Source organism: Myotis brandtii, unplaced genomic scaffold (genome assembly GCF_000412655.1).
Source record: "Myotis brandtii unplaced genomic scaffold, ASM41265v1 scaffold191, whole genome shotgun sequence".
Taxonomy (NCBI): Eukaryota; Metazoa; Chordata; class Mammalia; order Chiroptera; family Vespertilionidae; genus Myotis; species Myotis brandtii.
In genome coordinates, this window is record NW_005357115.1 from 2306073 (window position 1) to 2318915 (window position 12843).

A 12843-nucleotide genomic window follows, 5' to 3' on the forward strand; every position below is an offset into this window, starting at 1 on the left:
GCTTTCCGCCCGGCCCCTGGCCCCGCAGTGCGTTCCGGGCGCGCGCTAGCGCTCTCTCCGCACCCAGCCCGTGGTCTCCCGCACGGACCCGCGCAGCAACTTTTCTTTTCCACCTTTCTCGCCTCGCCCACAGACGGAGCCCCAACCCCAACTCGCCTACCCATTTCTCACCTCTGCAATTGTGGATCAGATATATCGTTCTTCCTTCACTTCCTATCCCTCTGCTAAAGGAAGCTTTCTTTTAGCAAAGGGATCTGGGGATACAGTATCTCATTGATTTTTCTCTTAAATCCTCACTCCGTGTTTTCCCGCATATCAGACTTGCAGAGTAACACGCTGGGTAGTAGCTGCTGACGCAAGCAGATAAGGCTGTGGGGGTTGGGAGAGAGGTATTCCCCAGCCAAGAACTCGGAAAGATCCTCCGTGCTGGTATTTCCCTCAAAGATTGCAGCTCACCTGGGAATAATGATCAAGAGGCTGTTTAATGTGAAAGCCACGGAGCTTTTCAACTAGGGAGAGGAGTAACAGCTGAGCATTAAGGTTGAGTTGGGAAAGGTCTGATGCAGAAATCGACGAACCATTCACTGCCCTTTCCAAGAGAAGCATTATCATTGCCAATACATCACTTCCCCATAATTAATAAAGGAGCGCTGCACCAGGCCCTGGCTCTCTTGACAGCTCATTCATCCTTACAAATCCTTAATGACTTGGCAGGATGGAAGGCTAGACCTACTGTGGAGTTCACAAACCTGGCTGCACGTCAGACACCTGGGAAGCAGGTTCAAAATGCAGATTAGAGCGTCCCATCTTGAGAGTCTGATGCTGTAGCTCTCAAGCAGGACTCCAAGTTTGTATTTTTAAAGCACCAGTAGGTATTCGCTGCTGGTGTGATTTGTCAAGGTGTGTGTATGGAAGTGAGGAGGTTGGGGAAGGTGAGAGAAGGAGAGAGCTGCAGAGCACTAGGCAGAAAGTTCAGTTCCTTAGCAGAATTCTCCCCCATACTTACGGTGCAGATCTGGGGCAGCCAGCCCATAGGAAAAAGAGATTCTGACCAGGAACCCCACTGTTTGACTATGAGGCAAAGAGGGCCTAAGGGAAGTAGACCTCCTCTGCCTCTATCCCAGTGGCTCTCAATCCTGGGGAGCTTTTAAACATCCCAGTGCTTAAGCCACACCCCAGACCCATTACCCTGGAATCTCTGGGGGTGGGACCCAGGCATCAGTACCTAATTTTTGTTATTTTGTGTTCCCTGGTTGATTCCTATGTTTGTTTTTGTTTTTATATTTTTATTGAGTTTAGAGAGGAAGGAAGAGGGAGAGATAGAAACATCAATGATGAGAAACAATCATTGATCAGCTGCCTCCTGCATGCCCCTCACTGGGGATCCAGGCCTCAACCCGGGCATGTGCCCTTGACTGGAATCAAACCTGGACCCTTCAGTCCGCAGGCCAAGGCTCTATCCACTGAGCCAAACCGGCTAGGGCCCTGGTTGATTCCCATGTAACCTAGGTTGAAAGTCACTGTTCTAGGCCAATATTCCTCAAACAAGAATGTGTGTGTGAATAACACAGGGAATGTCATTTCTTCTGCAGCAGATCTGGAGCAGGCCTGGGATCTGCACTTTTGCATCACTTACTAGTGATGGTGATGCTGCCTGAAGGAGGCCCTCACTTTCATTAGCAGCAAGGGATTCCTGAATTCCAGTGGTTCTGGACACTGGGCTTGGTGGTGGAAACTGGAGGCCTCTTCTTGTCTTGTATATTCCCAGGAGTCATTCCTCTCTAAGAACAATTCCTTTCCTCGCTGTGAGTGACATTTTCTTGGAAGCCACTCTGCGCACACACTTTTTGTTAGACTGCACTGACCGGTGGGTGTGAACAGAGTCACACGTGGGATGACACAGGTCACAGCCAAAAATTAGAGCATCAGCCCAAAATTACTTAGGGTCCTGACTTGAAGGGAACGTGAAAAGGCAGACATTTGGCTCACACTCAACAAATGGGGCTTGGAGAGTCAAGTGGCTGATTTCTAGATGACAGAGAGAAAGCATATAACTAAAGACTCCACCCAGAGGAAATGGGACCAAGCTAACTGAAGGAGCTGAGAAGAAGAGCTAAATGAATATGTGAGTGGAGTACATCTCACTGGAATAGATTCTGTGCAAACGGTGTGGTCTATGATTGCTATTATGGACCACTTAGTGAAAGCTCAGGTTTTCTTGAAACTATAAGCACGCTTGTGATGTGGGATAAAGAGAACCCTGTTCTTAACGTCTTTATTCCAGTGGTCCAAGGACTTTATTCCAAAGTCCATCTTGTCAGTAGCCAAGAAAGCATGAAGGCTACATCTTGAGTCTTTTTATTCCTCCTCTTTTCCAGCCAAGACTGATAGTAGGTCAACTTGGATTATTGGGCGGGGGGGGGGGGGGGGGACACTTTCATTAAATGGTCCTCTCTTTATCTAGAACCTTTAAAGGCCACCCAGTGCCTAGTGATTTGGGACCCATTTTGATTTGGCTCAATATTTGAGCCCCTAATTTTTATTTTGCCTTTCATTTCTCATTAAAGGCATCTCTCTAAGGGTTCCAGGGCCCTGAGGCAAATCAAACCTTTTGCTCCCTCCTAAATGTCAAGCATGACTGGATTTTTATTGCAAGAATTATCAAAGGCTACATCACTGGCACGAGGTTCTAGTGAAGGAAATTTTGAGGCTACTGCCGGCTGTGACTTTGGAAAGAAGAAATGTTGTATGTAGAAAGGTGGTGATTAACATTCCACTGGCAATAGTATTTCTTAATTGTGTCCTTGAATATGAATTGCCATTCTTTCCTTTGGACTTGAGATGCAGAGTATAGGTTTCCACAGTTATGTATCCCAGCAGTATGCCAGGACCATTCGGGGACTCTACTAAGACTTGATATATTCTAAAGATGGTATAGGTTTTCAGAACCATTTTTCCTGAACATCTTCAGGAGATTTAATTAACTCATTTTTAGACCAAAGTATAAAACTTGTGAATTAGGCCTAACTTTTTATCCAGTCTATGGAAAAATTAGACATATGATCAGGGGTACCAAATTTTTTTTAAAAAGTTTAATATTTTGCTAAAACACTAATTTTTCATCACAGGGAAATTTTATTTTGTTATAATGTAATTCCTTTTAATTTAGTTTGAATTACTTAGGTCAGAGGTACCATCACTGTTTTTTGTTTTTTAATGCTTGGTGTTTTTTAAGTGTGTTAATATAGAACTAGTCCTTCCTGACCTCATTGACTATTTTGCCAGGTGTCACCATTCAGATCTCTGCTCATTCATGGTCTGAGTCTGATACTGATTTGTACATAACAGAAAAGAATTATAATGTCCTCCGCCTGGCCAGCTAGTAGATCGTGGCGTTAACCATTTCCCCACATCTAGGGACCTCAGGTAGGCCCTGGCCCTATTTGTCCTTCGGGTTTGTTTTTTTGTTTGTTTTTTGTTTTTGTTTTGTTTTGTTTTGCTACTGGTGGGACCCAGGGGTTTTTGCTTCAGGGGTGACAAGATTATTGGTTTACTTCTAAGTGCTACTGTTCCTTCTCTGGGGTCTTATTCCTGCAATTCAACTTTTTCTTCTGTGTTTTGTTTTGAACAGCTGAGCACCACAGTGGAACCCCATCCAGGAAGCAGGCCCTGCTATTGGGTGGGAGCAGCCTTACTCGTAGACGAACAGTTATCACCCATTCTCCCCTGTGCTCCATGGCTGGGAGGTCACCCGCTTCCTATGAATTTGTCACAGTCTTTGAATAGCAGGTGCCTGCACTTCTGCATCCGAGCAATTATAGTCAAGGGTTGGGCTTGTACAAAATCCTAACACTTGCATTTCTCATTTTTACCCCTTATTATATTAAGGACATAGCTGGCCTGTATCCCACAACTGTACCCAATTGTAAGATTGCCAATGAGTAACTCAATAGCAGAATCATTGTCTAGAGTGGCTAGGGGGTCAGAAAATAACAGAGACTAGTTAAGAGTTACGGCTTTGGCGTCAGAATATCTGGAGTCAGAATATCACTTTTAGCTGTGTGACCTTGGGGAAGTTTCTTAACCTCTCTCAGTCACAATTTCTGTTAGGAAAACCTACATGGTAAAATTTTCCTTCAGGGAGCTAAAGGGGGGGGGGTGGGGCGGGTAAAATGTATGTAATGTACTTGACATAGTTCCTGATTATAGTAATTATTTAATAAATTATGTTGTTTATGTAACTATTAATAAAGCTCCATAAAATGTTATAAAGTCTTTTTAAAAGTTTCTACATAATTAGGTTCCACATATTCAGACCATCTCGTTACTGATAATAATTATGCTATCATTTTTGTTATATAGAATTCTGTACAACAAATAATCTAGGGAAATTGATGCCCCTACAGCATGAAAGTATTTCCTGTCTTCAATAAAAGAAGCTACTTGTACAAGTTCTGATTTTGTTAAGTACAGAGTATGGTTATATGACTGATAAAGGGGGCACAACATTCTGGCTGCATCACAATATTTATTTTCCTTTATGTCTGGTTATCATCTTGGTCCCAACTCTATTATAATCTGAGGGTGTAAGTTCCAATAGAGCAGTGGTTATCAACCTGTGGGTCTCGACCCCTTTGGCGGTCGAACGACCCTTGCACAGGGGTCACCTAATACTATCCTGCGTATCAAATATTTACATTACGATTCATAACAGTAGCAACATTACAGTTATGAAGTAGCAAAGAAAATAATTTTATTGTTGGTTCACAACATGAGGAACTGTATTTAAAGGGCCAGAATGTTGAGAACCACTGCATTAGAGCCATTTTAAACAAAGTTCACTGCGATGAAGATTTTGGTTGTCACATGAATGTTACTTACCGGGGATCTTATTAGAACATAAACGTCTTCACTTGAGTCTGCACAGACTTCCCTCAATATTGATTCAATGACTCTCCATCAATAGGGACTCAAGATGAAGCCCTGGGGTGCTCTGTACCAGGCAGTTGTTCCTTGCAGTCCAGTTCTGAAGCAATGTCCCCGAGAGATGGCACTTCAGCTTTTTCAATAAATCTCTTTTATAAGGCATTGTCTATGATGTATAGCTTCCTCTACATCTCCACTTGCTGGGCACTGATTAGAATCTTCTGAGAACTGCCAATGTTTTAGTGGTTACCGCAGTGCCCAGACAGTAGCCCTTGAAAATAGTCATAAGAAAAATACCTGCCGAAACCTGTTTGGCTCAGTGGATAGAGTGTCGGCCTTCGGACTGAAAGGTCCCAGGTTCGATTCTGGTCAAGGGCATGTACCTGGGTTGTGGGCACATCCCCAGTAGGAGATGTGCAGGAGGCGGCTGATCGATGTTTCTCTCACATCGATGTTTCTAACTCTCTATCTCTCTCCCTTCCTCTCTGTAAAAAATCAATAAAATATATTTTAAAAAAAAAGAAAAAAGAAAAATACCTAAGGGGGAAATATACTGAACTGAAGGTGTCCCAATCCACGGTTTTAATGATGTTGACTCTGCTACCTCTGGAAATGCCTGGAAATAACAATACTATCTGCTCTTGTCTCTTTAAAAATTCAGAATCTTATCTAGTGTGACCTAAAGAGTCCTTAGCGATCATGAGCAGAGAAGCTCAGAAACGACATTTTTTTTTCCTTTCCTTTTAACATACTGTCCTGTCACACCCACAAAAGCTTAGCCATCTTTGGATAAGCTTTACAACTTTTGAGTGTAGACCAGAATAAACACATTGTTTATGTAGATATTAAAATTATTAGCCACTTGCAGCCTAAGTCATATATAAGAAATCCTCATGAACTAGTTGGGTGAGCTGTGATTACTCTCATTTTAAAGACTAAGAAAGAAAGTACAGAGATTTGCCCAGTCCTGGCTATATAGAAGTATCAGTAGTGTTGTTTTAAAATAATACTGAAGCCCAGGCCAACTCTTTGAGATTCTGTTCCCGTAGACCTGGAGTGGAGTGAGGGCACCTGGTATTTTTTCTAAGTTCCCTAGGTGGTACTAAGGTTCAGCCAGAGCTGAGAACCACTGGCCTAAGAGCAAATTGCTAATTAGTAGTAAAGACAAGTGAAAAAAACAAAACAAAACTCTTTATATCTGCCTCAACGCTGTTTCTATTCTGCTGCTCCTTTGAATGTTGATTTTTACCTAAATATAAAAGTGGGGACTTTTCTTGGAAATTTAAGAGAACTTAAAAATGTTTGAGGGTCTTTTTGAGTCTCCATGAGGCACAAGTGGGTATTGTAACTGACCTGACAAAGATATATAAGCAGCATGGAAGATGGGATCAGGAAAGTGAAGTTCAGGACTGCACGGCCTGTCTGTCTTGTTGAACACTCAATACTCAGCACCTCGAGCAATTTTTGGTGCATGGTAGCTGAATTCATCAAGCACATAATATCCCCTGTATGGGGACTGGCCTGTGTGGGGAGACTCTTTGGCCCTTGTCCAGTGCAAATTGCAACTTAATAGCAATCATCTCCTTATAGCACAGTGACGGCCCTGGTTAGCAACTGGCATTGTCACCGTGTCCACATCCAAAGTTCTGCCTGGCCACCTGCTCTGCAATGACAGATTGTCTGTGACATTGCAGGAGGCCAGACCACACGGAGATGGCAATCTGACCGAGCCTCAGGCTTGTGCCTGTAAGCTGACCCTTTGTTGGTTATCTCAGGAATTACTTATAAGCTCCTGTTTGGCACAGTTTGTAAGCATGTCAGAGAATCTCTTATTTCCTGTTAAGAAGGGTTCTTTAGGTGTATATTTTATGGGTATTATACTTGTAATTTTCACTTATTATTTTTCAAGAAACTTGTGAACTTCCTGCTATGTTCAAAGTCAGTGGTCAAGCAACTCTTATTCAAGACAAGAAGCTGGGTAGAGCAGATACAAAAAACTCAGTTGAGAATAGTCATATTACTCATTTGTTTCATTCCTTCATGTATCCAGTCAACAAATATTTATGAGGACTTACTCTGGGCCAGGCACTGTATGAGACCCTGGAGATACAACAATGAAAACATCAGTAAAAATTCATACCCACCTAGGACTTGCATTCCATTAGAAAAACAAGAGGCGGTGAACAAAATAAACACATTAGCACAATATAGGATGTCAGATGCAGATACTGCTATGGAAGACATGAAGCAAGGAAAAATGATAGAGACTTCAGGCGCAAGGACTAGTTTACATGGTCAGTTTGCAGGGACCTGAATGAAGTCAGGATTTCTCAGTGACAATCCCTCTTTTGAGAGTCTCAAATAGATGAAATGATAGAGCACAGTGTTGTTTGATCATTTGTTTCTGCCCTGAGATGAGGTTCCTTTAGGAATTCGCACCTCAAAGCCATTGGCCTCCATCAGGGTCAGCTGCAGAGAGCTGGCCACAGGGCTTCCACCCCCGCATTCAGAAGCATTTCATATGTCATAAATCCCAGAGTTGCTCCAAAAAGGCAGACAGCTCCAGAGGTTGCACATAAAATGGTTGTATTTATTCTAAGGCAGAGCTGCTGTGAGAATTCTGAGTGCCCCCTTTGGTTTTACTGAAAGAACAGCATCTTATTAAAGCAACTAGATGGGGAAACTACATCAGTGGTCTCTCATGGATGAACCTTGTGCCAAAAAGTCAACAGCCCTGGTGCCTGGGGAGAGAAATCACAGATGTGTAACTTAATGATAGTTCCAGTCCTTTTTTCCATGAGTTTGTCACACTTCCTTTTCCTTCTTCTTACATTCTTATCTGAGATTACATAACACACATACTATGCACACACACACACACACACACACACACACACTCATATACACAAACTCTTATGCAAGCTCACACACTCATCGACACACATAATTCTTAACTATGGCTAAATATTTAATTATGGGAAAATCACCATTTGCAAATTTGCAAATAACGTATGGAAATAATAGCTGACCTCTTTTCCCCCCTAATTTTATTTAACACTAGAGGCACAGTACACAAATTCGTGCACGGGTGGGGTCCCTAGGCTTGGCCGGCGATCAAGACTGATCAGGGCCAGGCCAATCAGGGCCTGCTGGCCAGGGGGAAGGACAGGGCGTGGGAGGTTGGCTGCCAGCCCTGAGGAGGGAGCTGGCCCTCAGCCCCCCTGGGAATGGGGTTGTGTCTGCCGCCACCCACCCCCGGTTCCCCATCCCAGCCCGGGGCCTGAAGACCCCGGTGGGGTCTGGAGAGGAGGCGATGGTTGCTGGGCCAGGAGTGGAAGGAACAGATGCTGAACACCAATGCCACTGGCCGGCCGCAGGAGGTTGGCTGTGGGAGTGCACTGACCACCAGGGGGAAGCTCCTGCATTGACCGTCTGTCACCTGGTGGTCAGTGCGCACCATAGCGACTGGTTGACTGGTCGTTCTGGTTGTTCCGGTTGTTCGGTCAGAAGGGTCGCTTAGGCTTTTATATATATAGATTAATGGTTTTTATTTGGCAGATCTTAAATATTTGGTTTCAGTTCTACTTAGAGGTTCCTAGGCTAAATAGATTATGACCCATTCATTTGTCTCTTGAAATTAACACTGATAAATGTGAAGCCTAAAAGATACAAAATCCTAAATTTTGTATCTTAGGGATCTTAAAATAAATGTATGTTCTTCTTGTTGTTTTGGCCAAAACAGACAAACAAACAAACAAAAAAAACTTGGAATGTAGAAATTGCTCAAGGAAAGGCAAATTTGTATGGAAAATTATTCAACACATCAAAGTGCCTACCTAATTCATAATAGGTGATCAATAAATATGTTGAATAAATGATGCAAATTAATGGAACATGCTTCATTATAGGGCAATCATTCAAAGGAAATTTTGAAGCAGGTTTACTGGCTGAATTTTAAAATCAGGCAGCAAATAATGAGTGACTATTCTGCTCAGAGCCATGAGCTAAGTTCTCTTGTGATTAAAAAACGAATTAGACACCATCTATGACCTCTTAGAATTAAGACTCATAGCTAGAATTAGATTGAAGATTTTTGAGCACATGAATGCTACAGCCAGATATCTGCTTTATGAAGAAGGTGCAATTTGAAAAGTGTATGAAATATGTTAAAGTGCGCATAGTCAGGGATGAAGAAGAGACCATTGAGAAGATGATTACAATGATCTCACAGAAGACCCAAATAAGAGCACTCTAAGCAATGACCAGAGAAGAAAGGGAAGAATATACTTATTTTTCTCTTTCGCTCCATTCTTGGCTGAATGACATTATCCCCCCTCCCCCCAACCCCCTTAGGCCAGTATTTTAAAACATACTGAGTTTTCATTTTCAGGGGAATCATTCTGGATGGTTTCAATTGGAACACATATGCTTTCTATAAGGATCTTAGTATTCCAGGGTAAAATTTTTCCTTTAAGAGTGGCAGACTAAAGTGGGCGGGGGTAGTCTGCTCCAGCAGGCAGGGAGAAAATTTCATCAGTTAGATGGCACATGGTGACAACAAAGAGTAGATGACCCTTGGTTGGTTTTATTATTGTGTTTAAATTCTCTACAGACAGAGCACCCACTTATTCTTTGCACCTTTGATAGACTTCTCCCATTGCCTGTCCCCTGGATGTGCAGCTGCCTATTGTTGTTAATTCTCACATGAAGATACTTTTGCCATTGATTTTTAGAGAGAGTGGAAGGGAGGGAGAGAAGGAGGGAAGGAGGGAAGGAGAGAGAGAGGGAGAGAGAGAGAGAGAGAGAGAGAGAGAGAGAGGAGAGAGGGCCAGAGGTATATTTATGTGAGAGAGAGACATCCATTGGTTGCCTCCCCTCAGGGGCAGGACCAAACCTGCAACCCAGGTACAAGCCCATGACAGGAAATGCAACCTGGGACCATTTAGCTACACCGGCTAGGACCGAAGCTGCCTTTGAAATAGGTTATAGGAAGCTGAGAATTTCTGATTGTTTTTTTGACAACATAGAGCTGGCTTATACCTAGAGAGCTTGTGAAAGATTCTTTCCACCTACACCCACCCCACCACTCCACTAGTAAATTGCCAGACATTTAAATCCATTGTGTGCAAAAGGCAAATGGAGCCAAGTTCGATGAAGTATGGGCTTTCTCAAGTGCCTCTTGCTTCCCCTAACTGCAGCTGCTTTTAATATTATTTCAGAAATAATTAGAATCAGCGAAGGAGATCTGAATATAATTGTAACATTTTATCAAATCTTCTTGTCTTTTGATCATATATATATATATGTATATATATATTCAGAACAACATTTTACTCAAAGCAATTTTATTTGCTGGATAACAGATAGAAGGATAAAATCAATTGGCTTGATTTTTTACATGTCTTTCTGACATCTCCTGTGACACGCCCTTAATCTGATACAAACTATAAACTGTGTGTTCGTTATTAGGAGAAACCTACTGTTAATTTAACATTAACATCACTTGACGTTGAGATATATTTTTAAATCTAGCATATGCTAGATTTTTAGATGATTAGGCCTTTGTTTGAAAGTGAAATTGTTATTTATTTTATTTAAACCAATTTAATACATTTCATTAATTTATTGAAATTAAATGGTTTAAATAAAGTTATTTAAATACATAAAATTTTATTTTTATGTACATGCTACTGTTAAAAAAATGTCTGATGAATTTGCTGACAAGTGTGGAAGCTTCTTTCCTTTTATCTGTGAGATAGCATCTCATGATTAGAGCAGATAGCTTGAATTTTGTGGAAGTGGACTTGATTTTGGGTAGTTACCTGATAGCAATATAAACATAGATAAAAATCATTCATTCATTCACTCATTTATTGAGTATTTTTGAGTGACTATGAAGGTAGGCCTTAAAGGAATCATCAGTGAACACGTGAACAAATGGGGCTTTCATCTTGGGGAGGAAAAGTGATACTAACCACATTGCATAATTTTCTAAAAGAGGGAGTTGATCTTTTTTAGGAGAATCTGTAAAACTCAAAACGTTGGCTGGGAACTAGCTAGGAGGAGAGGTGAGTGAGCTTAGTTTAGTCATGGACAGAAGAAACTTCAGGTGCAAAGGCCCTGGGGTGAGAAGGAGCAGTTAAAGAAATGAAAACAAAGTCAGAGGGTGTAAAGCACAGAAAGTGAGAGGAAAGGGTGTTAGCCAGGGCTACAGGGCAGGCAGAGCCACACAGAACTGCAAGGCCTGGTCTTTTGGGCTTTTTTAAGATCAAGATAACTTATCGGTTTCATTCTGAGGACTTGCCTTAGTTTTCCTATGGAAAAGTTTAGCCTTGCTTTTTCACTCTTCCTGCTTTCCTTGCTCACACATGGTTCACCAGAATTCCAAGTTTGGTATATAGGGAGAGATTTAACAACTGAAAAATTGCAAACAAATTAAGTCATGTTTTCTAGATGTGATTTTACTTATCACAGTTGTGCCTTGTCAGGGTCTCCTGCGTGTGATTATTAGTAATAGATGATGCTTAATTTCTTTATTCCATGTATGATATACCTGAAAACACTATTTATGATTACTTGACATCATCAAGTCATTTATAAGTGGCCCAAGAGCATTAAATATAATTGGGTCTAGATATTGAGGGTAGTTAATCATATATCTTATAGGAACTGGTGATCTAAAAACAAAATATGCAGAGAAAGAAAGAAGCTGGATATGTGTTTTAAAAGGTGAATTAATTTGAGAGTGATGTCCCACATGGTGCACACCAGGGGAGCAGTTAATTGAATCCTTTGAAAGGAGTGGACTGGATCCCCGGAGCTGTTTGGAACACAGTGTTTATCATGACTTGTAGGGTATCTGACCCTCAGGAGGGTTGTTCAGTTTCAATTGTTTAGCTGTCCGAAGACTCCACTGTTAACCACAAGCTGCCCCTTTGGGAAATGTCTCTTTGTGCACAGAGCTGATCGTGTGATAGCAGATTGATGCAAACCCAATCTCTAATAAAGAAACAACTCAGGGTGATGGTACAGAGCATCGCCCTATAGATCACACAGTAGATTGCCCTCCTAATCACAGGTCAGCAGTGTGATGATCAGGGTTGCTTCTGAAGCGGGTGTTCCAGGAATGGATGGAAGGAGGCCAAGAGTCCACACTGTGTCACTCACTTCTCTGAATTACCTTTCTCCCCTCGATTAAGAACATTTGTAGCTGCTGACTTTGTCTTCTTTTGCTTTTTTTCCCTATAGAATAATGATGTGTTACCTCTTGCTCCTTTTAGAGACAATTTCTTCCTTAATTAAAGGTCATATAATGTCTCTTTGCATTTGACAGTCACATAAATAATTTCTGTCCTTGTTATTCCCTTCATAATGCTGTTCACATTAATTAAATTCTGATTAATTTCCACATTTTCCCAAAGAAAAACCCATGGTGGTTTTTTGTGTGACACTTGAATTCACGAGGATGTTCACAATCTTTATCTATTATATTCATGATATTAAATGTTATGGCTATCGCCTTTGTAATCTTCACAAGTAATTGTTATAACAAGATGGGATTAAAGACTTTTCTACATGTGACCAGAGACTGTGCAACATAAATATAATTACTATTCTATGGCTATAACTTTAAGCAAATTACTTTGGCCTCCTAAATCTCAGATTGATTATCAGCTTCCTAGATCTCAGGTTGAGGCTTCTTATCACCTGTGAAATTGCTGATTTTATCCTAAACCAGGCTGCTGGAAGCTTTCCACTGAAGGTTTAGTTTCTCAAACAGAAACCTTTGCCATCACTAATGTTTCATGGTTCTTGGAGACAATACATATTATGCTATTTGATCTTCAGAACCACCCTCTGATAGAACTACTTATTTTACAAATAAGTACTTATTTTACAAATAAGATAACCTTATTT

At 41.4% G+C, this 12843-nt stretch overlaps 1 protein-coding gene across 11 annotated transcripts in view; it reads right to left on the reverse strand.

Moving 5' to 3' along the window:
• SLC8A1 (solute carrier family 8 (sodium/calcium exchanger), member 1) overlaps positions 1 to 12843 on the reverse strand; it is a 355239-nt gene that overhangs the window by 307965 nt on the left and 34431 nt on the right. For 4 of the 11 annotated variants that reach the window (XM_005864748.2, XM_005864750.2, XM_005864747.2 and 1 more), the window contains exon 1: positions 1007 to 1108. The exons of 4 other annotated variants lie outside the window; for them this stretch is intronic. In XM_005864748.2, coding sequence (XP_005864810.1) covers positions 1007 to 1033 — 27 coding nt within the window. In that variant the 5' untranslated portion in view covers positions 1034 to 1108. Of the gene's footprint in view, positions 1 to 171; positions 328 to 1006; positions 1109 to 12843 lie in introns of those variants that run through there. 3 more of the 11 variants (XM_014538443.1, XM_014538440.1, XM_014538442.1) reach the window with 2 other exon arrangements.